The sequence below is a fragment of the Dromiciops gliroides genome, chromosome 1, assembly GCF_019393635.1.
Source record: "Dromiciops gliroides isolate mDroGli1 chromosome 1, mDroGli1.pri, whole genome shotgun sequence".
NCBI classification, from domain to species: Eukaryota; Metazoa; Chordata; class Mammalia; order Microbiotheria; family Microbiotheriidae; genus Dromiciops; species Dromiciops gliroides.
The window spans coordinates 710,527,782-710,550,158 of record NC_057861.1 but is presented as its reverse complement, the minus strand read 5'-3'; the positions used below and the strand labels follow the sequence as shown (position 1 = coordinate 710,550,158).

Here is a 22,377-nt window from a genome sequence, read left to right as displayed (position 1 = left end):
CTACCTATCTGGCTTCTTTTCACTTTGATGGAGATAATTGACTCGCTCTGACCTCTCTAGAGCCTTGATGCCCAGACCTAATTTAACTTTCTTCCCCTTGCTCTGTCTAACCTTGGCCACCCTGGTGGGACTTGGAAGAACCAGGCATGTGACTGATTGGCACTGATTGCACCATCTCCCCTCTCTCTTGTTTCTCTGCCCCAGATCGGAGGACCACTCCTTGCCTGGATCTTCCATCTCTACAGACTATGGCAGCTGGCAGATGGTAACGGGCTGTGGCAGTATTCAGGAGCGGGCAGTCCTGACCACAGACTCCTCTCTCCCTTTCAGCTTCTCGGATGAGCTCCCTAACAGTTGTCTGTAAGTGCATTGAGAAGGCAGGATGCTGCCCTACCTGGGTCGGAGCTAATGTGTGATAGGAAGAGCTGATTTATCTGGTGATTCAGAGGTTATCTGAATCTTACTGCCTCAGAGTTAAATGTGTTCTCTTCCTTAATGCTCTTTGGTACCTGCCTGCAAACTGTTTTGGTGTAACGTTAAATCCCCATCCCAGCTTCTGAAGCCTATCGGCAGCCTTCTCAGTGGGGGTGTTCCCCAAGGGAAATTTCTGTAGGCTACAACTATAGAGAGTTCTATTTCTGTTCAAGCCTTTGCATGATAGAATCTTTTGAAGGAAAGGACTGTGGGAGAGTAAAGGCAAGCATGTGGCTTAGGCCAGACGTGAGAGGAAGCTAATTTGGAGCTTGGGCTAGATGTATTTTTCCTGACTTGCAATTAGATTAATTTTGCCTCCAGATCCATCTTTACAGAAGACGGTCTAAACACACTCACTCTGTTATCTAGAACACGGGTCACTTGGTTCAAAGGGTCTGCTGCTTCAGAACTCTTGTGTAGTTCCTGGACTTGGGAAACCCAAGCAGGATGGAAGACCACCAGCAACAAAAACAACCTCCCCTTTCTGGTGTGCCTCTGCATTGACTGGCAGTGTAGCTAGTGGCTTTTGTCATTGGCCCTTCAGTTCGCCGTGAAAACATCTCAGATGCGGAGGCAAGAGGCTTAGTTGTCATTGACTGTTAATCTGGAGCTTTTTCTTAAGACCTTGTAGCTGTTATAAACCTGTCCTCATGCTGCTGAGGAAGCTGCTTCTAGAAGAGATTGTATTCCTATTTGGGGAAGCTGGGAAAAGAAGCATGAAGTCTTAGTCTTATAGGCCTTTCCTACCTCCATTTTTGCCACTCACCCATCCACTCACATCCCTTTGCCCTTCAAAGGAAGGGTCAACTGCTTAACCACCACGTTCTATGTAAGATTAAATTCCTCCAGGAGCACCTAGATGGTGCAGTGGATAAAGCACTGGCCTTGGATTCAGGAGGACCTGAGTTCAAATCCAGCCTCAGATACTTGACACTAGCTGTGTGACCCTGGGCAAGTCACTTAACCCTCACTGCCCTGCCAAAAAAAAAAAAAAGATTAAATTCCTCCAAGGGGAAGGCTTGGCCATGACCTTTGAAAAGAATGTTCTTGCCAGTGTATCAGCCTAAAGAAGGGGAGGGGTTGGAGAGCCTCTAGATGACTGCCTTTTAGCCAACATTATATCCTCCCTCCTGCCACCACCCAAAGCCCACTCCCTTTCCTCCACTGCCCAAACAGAAACATTCTTACTTCCTTCTCTCTTTCCACCCCTCCATCCCTCGGGGGAGAGGAGCAGGTCCCCTGGTGTATGGAGCAGGGGCTTCTCAGATGCTGCTGACTGGAAATATCAGCAGAGAAAGAATTCCTCATGGTCACTTAGAGTTTGCCCTTTGCCCTAACTTAGGGCATGTTGGGCATCCTTTAGAAAGACTTGAGTCAGGCTGTGCTGAGAAGCAAAAGGAAGTGGGCATTTGGGGCGTACTACAGCTGCATAGACTTAGAATTGCCTTGGAGAAAGAGTCAGCACTTGGAAACCACAAAAGGATGAAAGTGACAAATAGCTTCTTTGCATTTCTCCCATACCTTTACTAGGTGAGTCTTTTCCTAAGCTCTTTGAAGCTTTTCTCTTTCTGTAGTAGAATCTTACAGCTGTCAAACAGAAGAGCCACCTACAATTCAGAAACTTTAAAGGGGAAGGTTGGGGAAGGGTAGAAACAGGAATCTTGTGTGGCTCAGATGAGATCTAGGGCTCAAGCTTGTTTTTTTGTTAAAAACAACTACATTATTCCTCTGCTTAAGCCTTGTAAAAGGATCACCTGGTTTACTCAGCTAGAATAGAGCTGTTTCTGAGATTTCTTGAGAAAGTTACATAAAATTGTCTTTTCCTCTTCCCAGGTCCTAAATGGAAGCGAATGCTTAGTAGTACTGTACTTTCCTTCCAGGTTTGCCCTCAGTAGACAGCCTGTTTTCCCCATCCTTGAGCCCTGTTGTCTGATTGGAGAGCTAGTAGGGCTTGAGGTTTAAATGAGATGGGGTATCTCATGGCAGTGTTCAGTGCCTATAGGACTTCTGTGATGAAACACAATGGATACCATACCATGCCTCCTACCTGAGCTGTCTTACCCTGGTCTTTAAGAGGCTCTTATGCCTGCTTCACTGTTGACCTGCTGTGTATACTTGGACAGAATCCTTAAACTTATTGGGACAAGAAAAGTCTTCCCCATCTGATATACAGGGGAAGAATAAAAATAATACGTGTGTGTGTGTGTGTGTACACATACACACTCAAGCACACCTTTCAAAATTTCCAGGTAATTGGCAGTAACCATTTTTACCTGTTCAGCACTGTACTAAATACCTTGCAGACAAGAAACAAATAAATGTGCCCAAAGTGAAACTTTCTGATTATTAGGTAATTCTGTGGGCAAGTTTCAATTCCAAAGTAGCCATCCACTGGAGGGGAAAAGTACCTTTTAGATGGTCACAAGTTAATCCATGTTCTCTTCTTCAAGTGCAGCTATAAGTGCTGAGCAGTAGAGGATTTTTTTCCTTAATAACCTGGGCCTCCTTTTTTCCTCACCCATTCTAGTGTCCATCTTAAACATCTTTTCCTTATGGCTCAGGGTCCTGAGGGGAAACTTGGCATTGGTCTGCCTGCCATCTTGGAGGGTAGACACTCTTCTAGCTGTAGAGTTCCACTTATATAGCCAAGCTAGGACATAGCATGTGATTGCTGATAGTCTTTTCTCTTGGGTATTGTTTGCCAGGGCATCGTGTGTTGCTCCTAATTCCCTTATTTCTTCTTAGAAGGGACTTGAAAAGCTTGGTATTATTGTGATGAAATTTTCATGTCCCCAGTGAGATGGTGCCTGAGGATGGAGTTTGCATATCACAGGCTGACGTAAAACGAAATTTCTATGCAAAGCTTGCTCTTTGTAGAAGTCTGAATTCCGGATGCGTGTTTTACCCTCTCAGATTGGGAATGTGGTAACGAAGAAAGAACTGATTGCTCTTCCATTACCAACAAGGAAGCTGTACTTCTTCCTCTGAGGGCGGTGTAGGAAGGAGATTGAGGGGCCTCTTTTTTTTTTTTTAAGCTGCCATCCATCCCTCTCCTGTCATTCTCCTCGACCTTTGTACCAGCAGACTTGTGACCCGTGCTGGCTACGTCAGCTGCATAACAGCAGTGGTCTTATGAAAAAGCAGCCTCCAGATTTCAGCTGCCTTATCTCTGCTGCCGATCCTTGATTGTTGAGAATGGCCTGTTGTTCCTTGTCCTTGGACAAATGTAAGGGCACAATGCGGGGCAGGGGAGTGCTGAAGAGGCAAGGCTGGCCTTAAGCTACTTATCCTTCCTCATAGGCTGGTTGTGAGGGCAGCAAAGCTCCAACCTCACAGAAAGGAGAGGAGCTGTTGGTGGCTGTGATGTTCGATGTGTGAGCCTTAAACCTGAGAGGGGGAATATAGGCAGTCGTAGGCAAGCAGGGCTCTCAATTGTTCCTGCCCTGCCTCTCTCCCTTCTTCCCCCATCAGCCCTTGACCAAAGATAATGGCTTCCTCTAGCTGTGAAAGAGCTAGTTTGGGGATATAAGCCCCACCGTCTGAGCTAGAACGGACTTGAGCATTGAGCTGGGAAACCCATTTTGTAGAGAAGTCAAGATGCTGGAAGTATGATGTTGAATTCCCTGCATCTGGAGGAGGGGGCTTGGAAAGCTGTCAGGAGCAGACCTCAGGTCTGCAGGGGAGAGCAAGAGAAACCTCGGGCAGTAAATGCTCAGGAAGTACCACCCACAGCTGCCTTGGTCTCTGCTCTGGGAAAGGCAGTAGGTAACAGCCCCAGGTGCCTCACCACAAGAGGGCCTTTTGAACTAGGTTGAGGGAAATACAAATTTCTCCATTAGTTGGTGGCCTGTGCCTTAGCCTCGTGATGCTTGATGTTTGTTTGCCATGAGGTAAGAAGTCTTTCCCAGAAGAAATAGTGTCCCCCTAAAGAAGAAACCATTGAGGCCCTGGGTCATTTCAGCTCAAGAAGGCTGGAAAGGGATTGTGACCTGGTCCATTTGTCCTCAGTTTGTTAGTGCTGATCTGGGGTGACCATGAGGCGCTTGGAGCAAAGCTTTTCTTTCCTGCCCCCTCAAGATATGGAAAAGAAGCCACCTCTCAAGTAGCTCGTTTCCCCACTTGTGCTAAAAGGTTGGGTAGTTGGGGGTGGCATTGAAGTAGGTGGAGAGGAATGTTTGGGCAGGGGACACTGCAATACAGGAAGAAACGTTTGTCCCGAACACATGGATCCTTGAGTGTCTGGCCCAGTATGATTTGTATCCCTCTTTCCAACTCCTCTTCCCCCCCAACCCCCTCCAGGTTTGCAGCACCAACTGAACGGGAATCCAGGCTGGAAGAAGTCCGTTCAACCTTCCTGGCTACGTACAGCAGCACAGTGGGACTCAAGTCAGTGACACCCAGCCCTTCAGGGGCCATCGGGGGCCTCCTGGAGCAGTTTGCTCGGGGAGTAGGACTCAGAGTATCCAGCAGCACTCTGTGAACCAGTGCAGGCTCATACCGTCTCTGGTTCTGCCCCTTCCCCCTCCCCAGCTGAGCCACTGGAGGAATCGAAAGCCATGAGGGCCCGAAGTAATGGGATTTCCCGACAGATCTTTCTTGGAGTCTCTTGCCACCACTTGGCAGCCCACAGGAATGTGCCCAAGCCGTGGGCTGTCTCTGCAAAACTGCAAATTTCTGACTGTGACCATTACCCTCTATCCCCTTTTTTGGTCTTCCTTAGCCCTGTCTGCAAAGCCTTCCTGCCCCCAACACACCCCTCCAATTCTGTCCAGTTTCAACCTGGCTGATCCCTTCACCACTGGAAACTGCAGTCCTGCCCTGTAGAGGCAGCCTTTCTGGGAAGAGTCCCTTGGTTTGTATTGCTGTGGGGGGAGGGGGAAGGGTCACCTGCACTGAGGAGGAAATGATTGTGACACAATAAAAATGTTGGAAGCAAAAATACCCTACTTAAAGGGTTTTCCCCTCACCTTATTTTTCATTCTCCTGTTCAGCAGTAGTTCCTCTCACCCTTCCATTTCCATCCTAGATTAACCACTAGCTAGCTTGGAGATCCCCACCCACCTGCCTCAGCCTCAAGTATAGTTTGACTATAACCTGTGGACTTGGGAAGAGAGCTCTTCCTGTTGAGGTGCTCCAGGAGAGCTCACTGACTGCCATTTAGGCAAGGGACTTCCCATATGAAACAAAAAGCCGAACTATATTGCTGAGATTCCTTCTACCTTTTGCATCCTGTCCTTTGCCTGACTCAAATAGGGAGCATGTGCTGGATGGGCAGGCCTGGATCCCTTCTGACTCCATGATCACAAGGCCAATTCCTTGAAATTAACCGGGGGGGGGGGGGCGGAAATGTGGGAAGCTCACTATGCTCCTTCAGGCACAGTGCCTGCCTTTGGGGACGTGGAGGGCCAACAGCTAGCTTACAACTCCTCACTGCCCTGGGATTCGGGTTTTGTGAAGTATCTACCCCTGCATTGGAGTGTGGCTTTTGGCAAGTTCATTGAACCTGTGCCGGTTTCCTCATCTGTAAGGAGGTTGGGATCAACTATTTCTAAGGTCCCTCCTAGCTCTTAACAGTCTAGGAATCTCCCAAAGATGCAAAGATTGCTGAGGCCCGCTGAGCGGCTGTGCTCTTCAGCACCAGAGACAGCGTCTGGGACGCCTCTGCTCTGCCGTGGGGGAGGAAGGGGGGGATGGGGGATTAAGTTGCTTCTTGAACTCTAGCAAAGTCCCCAAGAGAGCTAGAGGGAGTCAAGGAGGTCACTGACCTTCGCAAGGACTTGGGCCGCTGGGTGGGGCGAAGGCTGGGCTAGAAAACTGATTAAAGTGCTGCCCCTCCCCTATTCCGGAGAAAGCAGCCTGCTCCTGTTCACGGAGGGAGATGGTGTTCCCGGTCCTCTTCTGGGCGCCCCTGCGTGGGTCATCGATTGGGGGGGGGGCCGTACTCCAATGGGGCTCGGGGCTGTCTGCCGCGGGGCCGGGCGGGGCCTGTACTGCCATCTGGAGACCGCAGTGGCTTCCACAGGCACAGTCTGGGCGCGGGCGCGGGAGCGGGCGCAGCAGCAGCGCGGGCGTAAGCGCACGCCGGGGCTGACTCGAGTGAGCGCAGGGGTGGCCGCCTCCGCGCTGCCCCTGCACATGGCTCTGGCCCACCGGACCTTCTAGCCCCGAGACCCAGACTGGCCCGCAGCGGGGGTCCCCGAGAGCCCACAGGAGCTGCCTATCCGCCTCCCCCCAGCCCCAAGCCATGTCGTTTACCGGAGCTTCAGACCGCAGCGTCCCAGCCACCAAGATCGAGATCACCGTATCTTGTCGGTGAGCTGGGGGCCCTAATGCCTGTCGGGGTGGGCAGGCGGGCGGGTAGGGGCAGTTGTGAGGTTCCATGGTCGGGGGTGATGAGCTAAGTCCTTTTCTGAGCCGCCACTGGGAGGGTGAACGGAGCTGGCTGGGGCGGAGAGAATAGAGAAGCCCAAGACAAGGCTAGGGACTGAGAGAAGAGGAAGCCAGGGGAAGGGGCTAGGTGAACAAGAGTAAGGGGACTAGGGTTGTGGGTAGGAAGGGGAGCAGAGAGAGGAGTGGCTGGGAGGAAAGGTGGGGGTGGAGGAGGCTTGAGGGGAAAGGAGCCAAGGGGTAAAGATGGGGGGAAGGAACTGAGGTCGCCAGGCAGAGGCTGGGGGAGACAAACAGGTAGGGTTAGGGAAGAGGAAGAGTAGATAAAGGCAAAGGAAGGAGCAGAAAGGTAAGGGCTAAGCGGGAAGCAAAAGAGAATGGGGGGGGGAGCCGGGAGATCCCAGCTATAGAAACGGGGGGGGGGGTGGAGAAAGTGGCGGGGAGAGGGAGAAGAAAGGGAGCGGGAATCCTGGAGCAGCTGGCCGAGTTCCCAGCGCCTCTGGCGTTGCCTCTCTGCCTCCCCCGGCTCTGGGGTTCGGGCTCCAGCCCCCCAGCCCAGCCCCTGTGGAATCTCAGGAAAGGGGTCCCTAGGAGAATACAGGGCCCCTGGGTCGGCACTACAGTGGGAGGCCCGAGGTGTGCATTTGGGGTGAAAGCACGAATTGGGGCGGTGGTGGAAGGAACCAAGAAAGGACCGGGGAAGAAAAAGTTGTAGACCCCGCCTCTGATCCCTCTTGTACAAAACCATCTTTCCCACATCCCCAAGGCAGGCTCCAGGATAGCTGGGGTGGGGGGTAAGAGGGTTCAGAGGAACACAGAGGAACCCGAGCGCTGTCCAGGGTCCTGAGTAAAGGGCTAGGAAGGGGCTCGGAAACCCCAGAGTCTGGGGTCCCCTCCCCTCCCTAAGAACCCTCTGCGTGGTCCAAGCCTCTCCATCGAATCAACACCACTAACACCACGCCTCTGGAGAACCGCGAGGGGAGGGAGCGAGCGAGAGAGCAGCTGACCCGCAATTGGTCTGTCTTGGTCTTTCTCCTGTTGGTCTGTTCTTTTGTCTGTCTGTCTGTCTGTCTGTCTGCATGTCCATATACCACTTTCTCCAGGAATCTGCTGGATCTCGACACCTTTTCCAAGTCCGACCCCAGTAGGCAGCTGGACGAGATTGGGGGCAAAGGGGCAGGAGGAGGCGGAGGGGGGGGGCGTGGGAGGAGGAGCCGAATTGGGGCGGGGCAGGGTCAGGATGGAGAGAAATGGGGTAGTGGGATGAGGTCAAAAGGGGATAAGGACCATCTGTGGAGGGGCCCTTATCCTAATGGCGCTTTGCCCACTGGGGTGGGGGTGGGGGGCGGTGCGAAGATCCCGGGGAGACGGGTAGAGCTAATACCCTATCTCCGCAGTGGTGGTGCTGTTCACTCAAACTAGAGCCAGCCAGGAGTGGCGGGAGGTGAGTTGTGAGGGTGTAAGGGCATTAGGGTGTGCTGGAACTTCGCCTCTGAGGGAGGGGCCCCGATGCAACTGACAGATCGAGGCTTAACCCTTGGTTCCCCCGACACACACGCACCCCCAGTTCGGACGGACTGAGGTAATCGACAACACGCTGAACCCGGACTTCTTGCGCAAATTTGTGCTGGATTACTTCTTTGAGGAAAAACAGAACCTGCGCTTCGACGTGTGAGTATCCTGACCTAGTGTCGTCGGCCCTCTGTCCCCCACCACTACCCACCGGCCATCTTCTTCATCAGTCCCGCCAACTCAGCCCAGTTCCCCCTGGCTTTCTCCCCAGGTACAATGTGGATTCCAAAACCAACATCTCCAAACCGGTGAGTGATGCCTGAGACCCCTCCCTCTGAGTTCTCATCCCCACTCCCAGCCTTCCTCCCCCACCCCTTTCTCTTTCAGGTCCTCCTCAGACCCCACCCTGTCACCCTTTCCCCGCAGGCTGGTTCTCTCTCCTCTCCTTCTCTGAGCCAGATGGGGCATGGTGTGGCACAACCCAGATACTGGGTGGCTCTGCTGGCCTCATATACCCCTGCTCACTTCCTGTTTCCTTTTTTCCTCTGCCACCGTGGGGACCCTACAGAAGGTGAGGATTAACAGAATCACAGGTGGGAGAGATAATGGGAGGCAGATTTTTTCTGGGGATCCCCCTTTCCAACCTGCTGCTCCTATCTCTGGCTCTTGGCCAACTTCTCCAGAGTAAAAGCTGGCCTTGGTATTCCCAGAATACCCTGAAACAGGTCTAGTCCTTGGGCTAGGTGCCCTTTCTACCTTCCTTTCCATGTCTGTAAAATATGAGTCCATGAGAGCTACCCAAACTGATTTGGCCGGCAGTATACATTGGGGCCCCAAATATATTACTGGAACCGCCAAATACTTCTTCCTGGAATGTGGTACTGTGAGAAAGCTCCCAGAGATATAGGGACAAAACACAGGTAATTAAGCCTATTTCCATACTGGTTAACTGCTGTATGTGGTACTTATCACTGACAATATTGTATGTTCCAGGCAGCTTGGTGTCTCCCAAGTTGAAGTACTAACTGACACATCCTAGCTCTTAGGGGTGGGGGGCAAGTCACTTAACTGGTCTGTGCTCCAGGATCTAAGCCTATAAAGTTACAAAGAACCTGCAGTTCCAGGGAATGCATCACCCGCGCTGCAGTTTTCTCACAGATCCCTTACTCGAACAGTACAGAATATGAGGGTGTCACAAAACAATCTGGGAAATGCTGAGCGAAATCATTTCCAAGGTCCCATCCAGCTCTAACTTGGGGATTCCAGGATTCTCTAAAAGGTTTCCTGTCCCATCTCTAAAAGGTCCCAGCCATTGGGACTGACTCAACCTGCAAAAATCAGCGTTTGGATACCACCAGTCAGGGCACCCAACTTCTGCCAACCTCTGCCAAAGTCCTCAACATTTACTTCCTCTTCCAGAAAGGCCCTGGTCCTTGATCCATTTTCCTTTCCCCTCCTCCTGCCCTTTCAGGCCCTGAGGATCATAAGCACACTTCACGTTGCCCTTGACTCTGTTCCTTCCGCAGGATTTCTTGGGACAGGCATTCCTAGCACTGGGAGAAGTGATTGGAGGGCAGGGCAGCCGTGTGGAACGACCACTCACGTAAGCCCAGCCCCTTAGAGTGGGGGAGAAAATCTTCATGCTCTAGGAGCCATTGGCCTAGGTCTTCTGAGTGGACCAGTGAAGAGAGACACAGTCCAGATTCCACCAAAAGGGAATATAAACACCTCCCTCCCCCCACCTCAACCCCAAGCATGTCATCATTATTCTAGTCTCTTTACAGTCGGCTGTCAACCAACTTTTCCAGATTATTCCCTTACATAAACTCTGCTCCAGCTTCTGTTCTACTTGTTCCCTAAGCTCATGACAAGCATTTTCATCTCTACACCTTTGTCCATGTCATCATCTCTAGCCTTCTTCATAAATTCTACCCATTCCTTGAAGCACAACTCAAGCCCTACCTATTCCATGAAGCCTGTTCACATTGCCACAATCCTCAAGGATCTCTTCCTTCCTTGAATTGCCCTAGCCCTCCTACTCCTCAAGGTGACTCCATCCCATCTTGAATGGACCATTAAAATACCGAAAGCTCTCAGACCTTTGTCACTTGTTACCTGAGTGACCTTGGGCAAGTCACTTTTATTTAGCCTGTATCTTCTGCTGTAAAATGTGAGATTTGGACTACATGACCTGTAAGGTTCCCTCCAACAATAAATTTATATGACTTAGGGAGACTTAAAGGAACCATGACATGACCAATCCATTTTAAGGGCTGTCATATGGTGAAGAGATTATTCTGGCTTGACCACAGAGAACAGAACTACCAATGAGTAGAAATTATAGGGAGATTGGTTTGGGCTCAGTCTATGAAAGAATTTCTTAACAAGGAATTTTCCAATAGAATAGGAAGCCTTCTTGGCATTGTTGGCAGTATTTAAGAAATGTGAACTTGGACTTGTTAGGCATGTGGGAAAGGGAACTGGGGTAGGGATGGGGCCCCCTCCAGCTCAGAGAAAATGACCCACAATAGGAAGACTACTCCTGAGGAACAGGAATCCATTCAAAGGACTTAGGCCAGTCTCTCACCTCCCAGTATGGTCCTAGTCGCCCTTCCTCACAATCCTCTCACACACACACAACCCTCCACTTACTACTCTGATCGATGCCTCATTTCTGTCTCTAGGGGAGTCCCTGGGAAGAAGTGTGGAACCATTCTGCTGACTGCAGAGGAGCTCAGTAATTGCCGGGTCAGTAGTTTATACCTCTGCTTCCCTTCTTTTGTTTGCCTTCCCTCCTGGGAAAGACTCTTCAGTCCAATTGGTCTTTCCTAGCTCTGTTATCCCAACTTTCCTCCCATCCTTTTAAAGGATGCAAAGTAGCAGGTGTCTGGGGGCAAATCATGCTCCCCTTCCCCCAGCTCTGTCTCCCATTCCCAGGACATTGCCACAATGCAGCTCTGTGCCAACAAGCTGGACAAGAAGGATTTCTTTGGGAAGTCTGATCCCTTCCTCGTCTTCTACCGGAGCAATGAGGATGGCACGTGAGTTGCTCACCATTGCCAAGGGACAGTCAGGGATGGAAGTGCCAACCCCACCCCTTTCCCCTCCATTTGGGGCCCATTTTCTTCTCATCTGTGCCCCAGACTGTGTCATTCCCACATCCCAGAAGCCCCAGGCCTCCCTTGTGTCCAGCTCCACCTTTGGCATATCATTTCCCATACAGATTCACCATTTGCCACAAGACTGAAGTAGTGAAGAACACACTGAATCCTGTGTGGCAACCCTTCACCATCCCTGTGCGGGCACTGTGCAATGGGGATTATGACAGGTTGGGACACTGCCCGTGGCTTATCCAGAAGAGATGGAGGGAAAGGAAGCAGGGGGTCAGGGCCAGGTGGTGGGCTACTTCGGGCCAGTGTGGAGGCACCAATCTCTCTCAAAGGGAGGTGCCCTCTAGGCCTTGAGTGGTGAAAGGAAGGGCATTTCATCCAAGAGAAAGCTCCTGGGTTACTCAAATGCTTCTGTGTTTCAGGACCGTGAAAATAGATGTATATGACTGGGACCGAGACGGAAGGTGAAGTTACCCCACAGTCCTTCCCAAAAAGCTGTTCTCCACCCCCACCCCACCCCCCACCCCCCGCTTTTCCCATAGAAAAGTGACACTTAAGACTTTTCTAATAGTTTATGGTTTGAAAGCATCACCTCCGTTATCCCATTTGATCCTCACCACAGCCCAGTGAGGTTATTCCCACTTGACAGATTAGAAAACTGAGACCCAAGAAGGTTCCCTGATCACCGTTCCCTGATCACCACATTTCCTGACTCCTAGGCCAATATTTTTTCCCAACATACTATGCTGCCTTTTCATTTGCCTTCCCTCTAACTGGAATTCTTTTCTCCTGGGAGACTTGTTCTTGAAACTTGGAGAAAAGTCACAGAAGGGCCCAGATCCTGTCTTGAGCCCTGGCAGACTGCCTCCCCACCCAATCTGGGTTCATCTCTTGTTGCAGCCATGACTTCATTGGAGAGTTCACCACCAGTTACAGGGAGCTAACGAAGGCCCAAAGTCAGTTCACAGTGTATGAGGTGAGATGCTCCCACCTCAAGGTGAGGACAACCCAGAATCTGGTAACAGTTCTGTTCTCTGACACTCCCCCCCCCCAACACACGCAACTTTATTTTCTCCATCCTTGTCTCCTGCACCTCCCTCTCCTCATCTCCCCCATTGCTTCTCTTCCCCTTCAACCACTGATATCCTTGCCCCATGATTATTCCTACAACCATCATGGATTCCCCAGAGCCAATCACTGCTCCCTCCAGTCCGATTTGTGGCATGGGTCCATTCAAATCCAATTTCTATCCCCTTACCCCCACTGCAGGTTCTCAACCCTCGGAAGAAATGTAAGAAAAAGAAATATGTCAATTCGGGGACGGTGAGTGCTACCTGGAGTCCTGTGCCGGTCGTCCCTTTCCTCTTCCTCTTCCTGCAATGCCCCCTTCTCTTCCTTTACACCATGCCTAGGCCTTTCTTTCTTTCTTTTTTTTTTTTTTAGTGAGGCAATGGGGGTTAAGTGACTTGCCCAGGGTCACACAGCTAGTAAGTGTTAAGTGTCTGAGGCCAGATTTGAACTCAGGTACTCCTGAATCCAGGGCCAATGCTTTAACCACTGCGCCATCTAGCTGCCCCCCTTTCTTTCTTCTTCCCAGGTGACACTGCTCTCCTTCACTGTGGATTCTGAATTCACTTTTGTTGATTATATCAAGGGCGGGTGAGTCACTGCTTGTGGGGTAGCTGCATCATACTGCACCCAGGAGAAAAGGGGTCTTGGGGCTCTTCTCCCCTAAGGATGATACAAACACCCTCTTCCATTGCCCAGGCTCCCTTGGGACCCAGGCCAAACCAAGTCTCCTAAAATGGCACCCACAGCTTGGCTATGTAGCATGTGCATGGTGTGTGTGTGTGGGGGGGGGGGGGGCAAAGTCTGAAAAGGAAAGTTAATCCAAGCTCCTGAGAAGAAACACAGCTTCCTCTCCACCCTTCCCATAGGACACAGCTGAATTTCACTGTGGCCATAGACTTCACAGCCTCCAATGGTGAGTCCTGGGGTGAAAAGGGGAATCTGGGAGGGACCACCAGGGCTCATCAATCCCTGGTGTTGGAAGGGCCTGATCACCTCCCAACCACCATGCAGTCTTTAAAAATGGATCTTAGAGGAAGAGCTTCTCCTTGCCTCCCATCTTCCTGCCCTTGCCACCCAAGAGGCCCAACGGGAGGCCTTAGCCAGAGCCTTTCCATCCCTCCCCTCTCCCTGCCCCACCCTGCAGCAGCACCACCCGAGAGGCCCAACAGGAGGGACTTAGCCGGGGACCAGCCTGAATGACTGCAGGGCTGGGGCTTCTGTGTTCTGACAGGGAACCCACTGCAGCCCACATCTCTGCACTACATGAGCCCCTACCAGCTGAGTGCTTATGCCATGGCCCTCAAGGCCGTGGGGGAGATCATCCAGGACTACGACAGCGACAAGCTCTTCCCTGCCTATGGTTTTGGAGCCAAGGTGCCCCCCGAGGGACGCATCTCCCACCAGTTCCCTCTGGTACGGCCTAGGAGGGCCTGAGCAAGGGCCCTGCGGCCCTCCTGGCCTCTTCCCCCAGGTGACGGACTAGGATTGCATGCTGCCTGCCTTTTCCATGGGATCATAGATTAGAGTTGGAAGGGACACTGGAGGCCACTGAACGTGACCCCCCCCATTTCACCGATGAGGAAACCTGAGAATGAGAGAGTTTGTGATCGGCCCAAGACCGTCCTTTCTTGCCCTTCCCCCAAGGCCCAGGCAGGTACCTAAGCCTCAGAGGTCCAGCCACCACAGCCTTTCTGGACCCCCTGAGAGGAAGAGAACCCCAGAGAAGCAAGGTCCTTTGCCTGCTCCCGCTCCGCTCCCCCCATTCTACTTCTAGTGATCAGCCAGAGAGATCCTTTTTGCTAAGCCTCCCCTGGCATTTCCACTGACAGAACAACAACTCTGAGGACCCAAATTGTGAGGGCATCGAGGGGGTTCTGGAGAGTTACTTCCAGAGCCTTCGGACTGTCCAGCTCTATGGGCCCACCTACTTTGCCCCAGTTATCAACCAGGTGGCCCGGTATGTAAGGGGAGGGGCGGATGGGCAGGAAAGGAACAGCGGGTGGGCAAAGCAGCAGCCTGGGGGGGAGTTGGACTCCTGAAGGGCTCACGGTGGGGAGTGGGCCGAGAATCATCTGCAACACCTGCAGCGTTCTGAGGAATGGGGGTGGGAGGAGGATCATGGAGACAACTGGGGATCCTGAAGGTCTTCTCTGAGGCCAACACTCTGCGCTGCTGACTTGGTCTCTGCTCTTGCTCAGGGCTGCAGCAAAGGTCTCAGATGGCTCCCAATACTATGTGTTGCTCATTATAACAGACGGGGTGATCTCAGACATGACACAAACCAAGGAGGCCATTGTCAGTGTGAGTCGGCCAAAAGAAGGAATGGTTGGGAAAGGGACGGGGTCTCCCTTTGGTTTGCTCTTTCTCTTCACAGCCTACCCCTAACCCCTACACCATTCCCTGCAGGCCTCCTCACTGCCCATGTCTATCATCATTGTTGGGGTGGGGCCAGCCATGTTTGAAGGTGAGTCCGAGGGAGGAAGCCAGCTGGACTGGGTGGGGAGGGGGCAGTGAAAGCATCAAGGCTGTTGGTCTGAAGGGAAGACATGAAGAGGGGGCGTGGAGAGCCAGATCTGTTCTCTGGGGACATGCAGTGGTTCTCCCAGAATAACAAGGAGAAGAGATGCTGGGGCTGCTTGCTTGCTTACAAGGGGTCTGGGCTTCCCCTCTGAGACCCTAGCTAAGGCTAGGAATGAAGGGGAGGAGCCAACCGAAGACCCAGTGAGAAGAGGGGTATCTTTTGTCTAGCAATGGAAGAACTGGATGGAGATGACGTCCGTGTGTCCTCTCGTGGGCGCTATGCAGAGAGGGACATTGTACAGGTAGCTCCAGGTGGTGGTGTGTGGGTGCATGTGAACTCGGGCACATGGAGAGCCAAGGGTGGAAGGGAGGCCTCAGTCTGAGAGCTAAGCTTGTTTATCCCTCCTTCCCGGTCAGCTGCAGCCCCTTTCCTCTCTCTCCTCCTCTCCTCCGCTCCCCACCCTGTTCCTCATCTCTCCTCTTCTTCTCCTTTGGCTCTTCACCATCTCCATTGCCAAGCCTGCTCCTCCTCCCCTTGCCTCTAACAGCCCTGAATTCTCACCCTCCCGATGATTTCACCCTGTTGTCTTTCCTCCTCTCTAAAATGCCCACCTCCTTTCCTCATTGCCATCCCTGCCTTCTCCCACCTTCTATTCTAGTTCGTCCCATTCCGAGACTACGTTGACCGCTCTGGGAACCAGGTGCTGAGCATGGCAAGATTGGCAAAGGATGTGCTAGCGGAAATCCCAGAACAGCTGCTGTCCTACATGCGCACTCATGATATCCAGCCTCGGCCCGCCCCCAATGCCACCCCCAGCCCCACCCCCATGCAGCCCTGAGGGGCTGGCTTGCCTGCCCTCTCGCTTTCTGTGTAGTCACCTAGAGGGCTGGGGTGAGCTGGGCTGGGCCTGGCTACAGATCCCAGAGCTGAGAGTGAATGGGTTAGTCTCATATCAAGCTGCCCTCAAAGAAACCTGCCTTCCCAGATGGTGGGTGGGGCTGACTGAGAAAGGCATGCCACACCCTTCCCCCAACCCCAACCCACGCCAAGCAAGAAGGGTCCTGTGCCCTCAGCTGAGTCCAGCTACCGCCAAGTCCTTATGCCAATAATAAAGCTGAGCTTTACCCTCACTCCTGTCTCATTAGCTTGGTCGGCAGAGGAAGGGTTGGACCAGCAAAGCTGAACTGGGAGGCCTTGGGGTTGGGCACTGCAGCAGTAGATACTGACTGAATTATCAGATGGCAATCTGGGAATTGGGAGACAAGGATAAAATATCATAGACCTCATTTTGAAAATCAAAAAGACCCCAGATCCCCCTGGGGGAAGAACAGTCAGTTACTTCTCTCTACCTGGCATCTGAGACAAGACATTTCTTCTTCTAGCAAACTGCAAAGGGATGCCCAAATCTGGGCCCCACTGACTCTGGGAAACCCAGGCAAAAAGATCATTTCTGCCCCTCCATCTTCTCCATCCCATTGCTTTTGCCTTATACAGCTTAGCCACCCAAAGGGAGGAGGCTCTTTATGAACCAAAATCCACCTCCAGTAGGTCCTAAGAAATGAGTTGGTCTGGCCCCTATGTATGTGTGGTGGTCGAAGGGGGCAGGAAAGGGAGGAGTAAGGTTAGCAATGGGGGTGGGAGGGTTGGGTTTGCGCTCGTTCTAGCTGCCACCCAAACAGAACCAGCCATCAAAATGCAGCACGTTGACTAAACAGGGCCATCCCACAGTTCAGGTCACTTCTGACTATGAACTGTATCCATGCAGATCCCAGGGCCCTGACCTCCAGATGGTTCATTTTCTGCAAAGCTCAACCCTTTGACATCAGGAACCTCCAAGCAGAGCCTTGCAAAGTTGTCTTCTTCCCATCCCTAAAGCAGCATCTGCATAGATTCTGGAGAGTCTAGGGGGACAGTTCTCCATCCCATCTTCCCAAGCACAACAGGGCTAGAAGGTGATAGCTCCAATTACAAGTCCTAGAGGGCCTTTTCCCCCTCTCTTCCTTCCCTATTCATTCAATAACAAGAATTCATTAAGCCTCTAATTTAAGATGATAAGGGTACAAAACCAAAATGAACAATGGTCCCTGCCCTTAAGAAGCTCCCATTCTTGGGGGTGGGGGTACACACATATAGATAAATAAATTAAGGTATGAGGAGAAAAAGAACCATGAAGGAAGCTCAGGATGCTAAGAAAAAGTGCATTCCGAGGCTTGAGGGAGAGCCTAAGCCAAGTCACTGGGACAAGAGAAGGAAAGCAGCATTCTGGATGCAGAATGCATAAAGGGAGATACTACGGCTGGTCTGGAGCGTCAGGATGGAACCATTTTGTAATGGCCTAAATGCTGAACAAAAGAGTTTATCATTTACCCTACTGGTTATAGAGAGCCACAGAGGATTCTTGAGGAGGGAAGAAACATGGCCAGATCTATGCTTTAGAGAAATTACTTTGGTAGAAGTTTGGAAGGTGCATTGGGAGGGAGGAAGACACCAGAAACAGGAAGACCAATGTGGAGTTGAGGGAGGAGGTGAGAGGCCTGAGGTAGAGTGATGATGACGTGAGTCAAAAGAAGGGGTAAAAGGGGATGGACAGGGACAGCTAGGTGGCACAGTGGATAAAGCACTGGCCCTGGAATCAGGAGGACCTGAGTTCAAATCTGGCCTCAGACACTTAACACTTTACTAGCTGTGTGACCCTGGGCAAGTCATTGAACATTGTGGAGGCAGCTGATTGGATAGAGGGGGCAGGGGACAATGAAATGTAGAGGCCCTCAGCAGAAATAAGGAAGAGGGAAGATTAAATTGGGTTCTGAACCTACCAAGTGATCTCCCTGAAGCATTATAAGTCGCTTTCACACAGCATTTTCACACATATAGCTCATTTAATATTCACAACAACCCTGGGAAGTAGGTGGTTTTTAATCCCTGTTTTACAAATAAGGAAACTGAGGCAGAAGGAGGGCAAGTAACTTGACCAGAGTCCTACAGCTAATAAGTGGTTACAGCAGAATCTGAACTCCTTTCTTTCAGAATCCCGGTCTAAAGCTTTATCTGCTAGGCCTCCTAACACATTTGCCCAAGTCACTCTCCTATTCAGCAAAAGCTAGCAACTTCCTAAAAGCTCCCTGCCCCCAGAATCAAATAGTTAAGTCCTCTGTTGGGCCTTTAAAGCCCTTCATAAGGGAGCATCTTCCTACCTTTCCAGTCTCCTTACATTGGATGCCCCTCCACTGCTGATCCCAGGGCCTCCTTCTTGTACCAGCCTCCCACCTCTGGGCCTTGGGGCTGCCTGGTCACCTGTACCTGGCATGCCCTTCTCCCCTCTGCCTCCCACCTTTCATGGCTTCTTTTGAGACAGCTCAAATTCCACCTTCCATAGGAGCCTTCTCAGGTCCCCAGCAGTGAGCGCCTTCCTCCTTCAAACTACCTCCCAACTATTCTGTATACATTGTAAATACATGGTTATTTATGGATTGTCTACGCCCCTAGATTGTAAGCTCCCTGAGGACAGAAGCTGTTTTTGCCCTTTTTCGTATCCCAAGGTAATAAATTCTTGTATATATATATATATATATATAAACACTTTAAGGTTTGCAAAGCACATTACAAACCTCTTATTTTATCCTCACAACCACCCTGGGAAGGAGGTGGCTGATGCTCTTATCTCCATTTTACAGATAAGGAAACTGAGGCAGAGTAACTTGCTCAAGGTCACACAACTGGCAAATATCTCAGACTGTACTTGAACTCAGATCTTCCTGACATCAGGTCCAACACCCTACTCACTGAGTAACCTAGTTCAGTGTGAACTGAGTAGTAGATGCCCACTTCCAAGTGGAGCTGTCCAGCAGCAGCTGAAGAAACCCCATTTATGTGGTAAATCCCAGTGGTCAGCTTTCTGACTCCAGTTTAAATATATATATATATATATATAATTTTACTTTATTTTATTGCTCCTCATTGCTCCAGCAAATTCAATGGGTCAAATTCAGAGAGAGCCATTATCACAGGTCTGGCCTCCTAGTAATGAACTTCTTCAGCTTCAGCAATAAAAGACTTTCTATTAAATCCTGAGAGGCAGGACAAAGATCTTCCCATTCCCCCAAATCTTGACTCTCTCTCAAGCAATGAAGTAAGTGTTGTCCTTGAGACTGTATCACATACTTCAGCTACTGTAATCTGTATCCATGACTCACTTATCTCCCTTCCTCCAATCAAAGCACAGGCTGCCACTCAAGCCAATGGGATCCATGGGCCATTGTCCTGAATACCCAGCAGCACTGAGGTCCCAGTCTATTAGCATACCCCTCCCCCAGGAAGCACCTACCAACAGCACCCCCAATCCAACTTCCCCTTCCTATCTGCCTCCCTTTGGCAGCTCTTGCCCAGTCAGTCCAGTTCCTTTTGTACTGTTCCTAAGGGTCTTCCTCCCCCAAAACTTTTCCTACCCTTGGTTCTTAACGGTTTTTCTACACTAATTCCTATTCCATTCAAAGTCCTACCCCCAGGTCTCCAGCCCTACCCCTCCCCTCCCTTCTCCCTCTCTCAGCCAGTCAACAAGAAGTTATTTACGATGTGCTACCATGTGTTAAGTGCTGGGGAGTCATAGAAAGACAAAGTGTCTGCTCTCAAGGAACTCACAGTCTAACAGGGGAAGGACAACAGGCAAACAACTATGTAAAAAAAAAAAAGATAGATTGGATAAACTCGAGTTAATTTGTGTTCCTCTTTCAGGTCTGCATTGTCCTCCCGAACCAACCCCATGAGATGATTACATTACAAGGCACTCCATCTTGTGCCTCCACTCCCCTTTCTTATTCAAAGCTTTCCCTGAGTTGATATTGTCGAATTATAAACCTTTTATCACCCACATGCCTTCATGTCCCCCTCGTTCCAGAGTTTTCCTGTTCTCCACCAGTTAGGAACGTTCTTTCCCATCCTGGATAACAATGGGCAGGGATTGTAGTCTCAAGACCTGGATTCAAGTCCTACCAACAGTGACAAGTTGCTCCTCTAGGCCTCAGTTTCTTCCTCTGTAAAAGGAAGGGATTGGACTGAGGTGCCTTCTAGCTCTAGATCGATGAGCCTATGCTGTTATGACCCTGGATAAGTCCCGTTACCTTCTCGTGGCTCAGTTTCTTCTTCTGTAAACTCAATGGCTTTGAAGGCCTCTTGAAGTTCTAGGTCTGAGGCCCCAATGGCCCTCATCGGAATGCCCCCAAACAAGCGCCTGGCACGGACACCCCCAAGAAGAAGCGACTCAGGATGGAAAGAGGTGGCCTAGGAGGGATTCGAACCCATGGCACCGCAGCAGCCTCGAGCTCCGGCGGTCAGTGCGCTGTCCCTGCTCCACGCGGGCGGGCGGCCTCCGCAGCGGTCCGGGCTCGGTCCCGCCCCCTCGCCAAGCCCCGCCCCTCTCTTCGGCGCTCCCTCCGGGCTCCCGGCCCCGCCCGGCCCGGGGGAAGGGCGCCAGCTCTGGGCCCTACCTCGGCCCAGCGGGGAGGGCGGGCAGGCAGGCGGGCAGGGACGGAGGGAAGGAGGGAGAGAGAGGGAGGTTCTTCGGGCTCGCGCTCCCCATTCGCGTCGGCAGATTCGCTGCAAACGGCCCGAGGCGCCCACCTCAGCCCCTCCCCCGTCTCTGCCGAGCGGCCCCCTCGCCGCCCCCCGCCCCACCCCCGCGGCGGCCCTAGGAGCGGGCGGCGGCGGCGGCGGCTCCAGCGGGCTCTGGCCTGGCCCCACGTGGGGCGGCCGGGGGTGTCTGAGGAGCCGTGTCGAAAGTGCTGCTCGGCGCGGCCGCGGCCTCGCGTTTACCCTGCGCTGCTGCCGCCGCCGCCGCTGCCGCCACCACCGCTGCCTCCGCCGCCGCCGCTGCCCCGAGCCGCCGCCGCCCCCGCCCCCGCCGCCGCAGCCCCCCTCCCCCCGCCGCCTCCTTCGCTCCCTCCTCCACTTCCCTCCCTCCCTCCTTTCTCTCCCCTCCCCCTCCTCCGCTTCCTCCCTCCCCCTCCCAGGAGCCTCTATTGTTCCGCCGGCGGCGGCGCGGCCCGAGCCCAGCCCGGCCAGCTCGGCCCGCCCGGGAGGCAGCGAGCAGCCCGAGGACGAGCGGGGCTGGGGCCGCCGGGCGTCCAGCCGGGCTTGGCAAAGACTGCTGCGCGCCCCCGGCGGCCTGCCCCGTCTCGTCGCCTCCCCCGGCCCTGGGGCCCCGCCCGGACGCCGGCTATGAGCCCGCACTGGCGGCGGCCGGTGAGTACGCGCCCGCCCGAGGGGGGACCCCCGTGGGGCGGCGGGGTCCGGGGCACTGCCCACGGGCGGTTTCTAAGCCAACCGCCTGGCCCTTTAAGAGACCCCCCCCTCCGGTTGGCCGGAACCCCACCCCCGCCCGGTCCGGTTGTCCAGGACTCCCCCCCGCCCGGTCCGGCTGTCGGGGGGCGGGGGGGGACACCTCCCTTCTGGTCCGGTTGTCCAGAGTCCCCCGGCAGACCGTCCCTGTCCTGGGCTGCGGCGCCGGGAGAGCGCCAGGAGCTCAGTCCCGGCTCGGCCTGCCGGGTTGTTCCCTTGCTACAAAGTATCCTTCGGGGGCGTGAGCCAATGGCAGCTGGGAATTGTTGTTGTTTAACTTGTAACTCTTGGAGAAAGGGGAAACTGCAGGCGGTATCCTGGATGGGGGCAGGGCATCGGGGAGCGCCCGGCTCAGCAGCCCCCGGCCCCGGGCTTTGGGAGGATTAAGCGCACTCCCCTATCCAGTACTGGGTGGCCAGCCTCAGGCTGTGCCCCTCTCCGCTTGTTTCTGGCCCCTGGAAGGGCTTCTCCAGGGGCAGGTGTCACTCTCATTCTTCAGGCTTTAAAATCTGATTTGTTTTTTGTTGTTTTTTCCCCCCGACAAACACTCTCGATCCACCATCACCACCACTGCCCCCCCTCCCCAATCAAGCCTTAACTGGGGCCCAGTGTGGCAGCCACAGGACCAGAGAACAGGCTGGCCCAGCCAGAGCAGAGGCGGGAAAGCTGCGGGGAGGAGTGCAGCCTATTGTAGAAAGGGTAAGGGTTGGGCTTGGGGAATTTTTGGTTGGTGGTGCTTAGTTTTTCTTTTCTTTTCTTCAAAAGAGAAAGACTTGGGAAGTCAATCGAACTTAGCATTCATTCAGTATGTGGCCTTGCTCGGTAGAGATCAGGATGTTGTTGCCTTAGCAGGGGACTGTGACCTTTTTTTTTTTTTAGAGTTTTAACGTATTTCGGTATCCTTGGTCTCCTTTGTTATCCTATGTAATTTTGCCTTGTACAATTAAAAGTGTCATTCTGAGAAGGAGT

General features: G+C 52.6%; 3 protein-coding genes across 10 annotated transcripts in view; all 3 read left to right on the top strand.

The window, feature by feature from the left end:
- MTMR14 (myotubularin related protein 14) overlaps positions 1-5,426 on the top strand; it is a 48,438-nt gene extending 43,012 nt beyond the window's left edge. For 2 of the 5 annotated variants that reach the window (XM_043989445.1, XM_043989437.1), the window contains exons 18-19: positions 205-360; positions 4,774-5,426. In XM_043989445.1, the coding sequence (XP_043845380.1) occupies positions 205-360; positions 4,774-4,954 (337 nt within the window). In that variant the 3' untranslated portion in view covers positions 4,955-5,426. The remainder of the gene's footprint in view (positions 1-204; positions 361-4,773) is intronic. The other 3 variants (XM_043989464.1, XM_043989473.1, XM_043989454.1) reach the window with 2 other exon arrangements.
- A 1,070-nt stretch (positions 5,427-6,496) lies between these two features.
- On the top strand, positions 6,497-16,205 carry CPNE9 (copine family member 9). 4 transcript variants are annotated; one of them, XM_043978476.1, is made up of 21 exons: positions 6,497-6,786; positions 7,965-8,005; positions 8,259-8,305; positions 8,429-8,532; positions 8,645-8,681; positions 8,942-8,944; positions 9,900-9,976; positions 11,058-11,121; positions 11,311-11,414; positions 11,597-11,701; positions 11,906-11,947; positions 12,384-12,459; positions 12,753-12,806; positions 13,138-13,142; positions 13,421-13,467; positions 13,786-13,967; positions 14,384-14,511; positions 14,753-14,855; positions 14,961-15,018; positions 15,303-15,376; positions 15,734-16,205. In XM_043978476.1, exons 1-21 carry the CDS (start codon positions 6,719-6,721, stop codon positions 15,911-15,913), a joined length of 1,599 nt encoding a protein of 532 aa, XP_043834411.1. In that variant the 5' UTR covers positions 6,497-6,718; the 3' UTR covers positions 15,914-16,205. The 4 variants fall into 4 exon arrangements, with proteins under 4 accessions (XP_043834411.1, XP_043834410.1, XP_043834414.1 ...); XM_043978475.1 differs by having other exon boundaries at positions 13,081-13,142; XM_043978478.1 differs by lacking the exon at positions 6,497-6,786 and adding an exon at positions 7,102-7,210 and having other exon boundaries at positions 13,081-13,142.
- A 3,697-nt stretch (positions 16,206-19,902) lies between these two features.
- LOC122753787 (basic proline-rich protein-like) lies at positions 19,903-21,292 on the top strand. The gene is given in 3 exon segments (XM_044001490.1): positions 19,903-21,042; positions 21,045-21,068; positions 21,071-21,292. Coding segments are annotated over 3 exon segments (951 nt in total). The 5' UTR covers positions 19,903-20,337.
- Positions 21,293-22,377: the final 1,085 nt, after the last annotated feature.

Excerpts from the sequence above, each read along its gene's own strand:
- CPNE9 (XM_043978475.1), top strand. The coding sequence starts at position 6,719 with ATGTCGTTTACCGGAGCTTCAGACCGCAGCGTCCCAGCCACCAAGATC. Across the intron at positions 6,787-7,964 it reads GAGATCACCGTATCTTGTCG|GAATCTGCTGGATCTCGACA; the intron begins GTGAGCTGGGGG and ends CACTTTCTCCAG. Across the intron at positions 11,702-11,905 it reads TGCAATGGGGATTATGACAG|GACCGTGAAAATAGATGTAT; the intron begins GTTGGGACACTG and ends TCTGTGTTTCAG.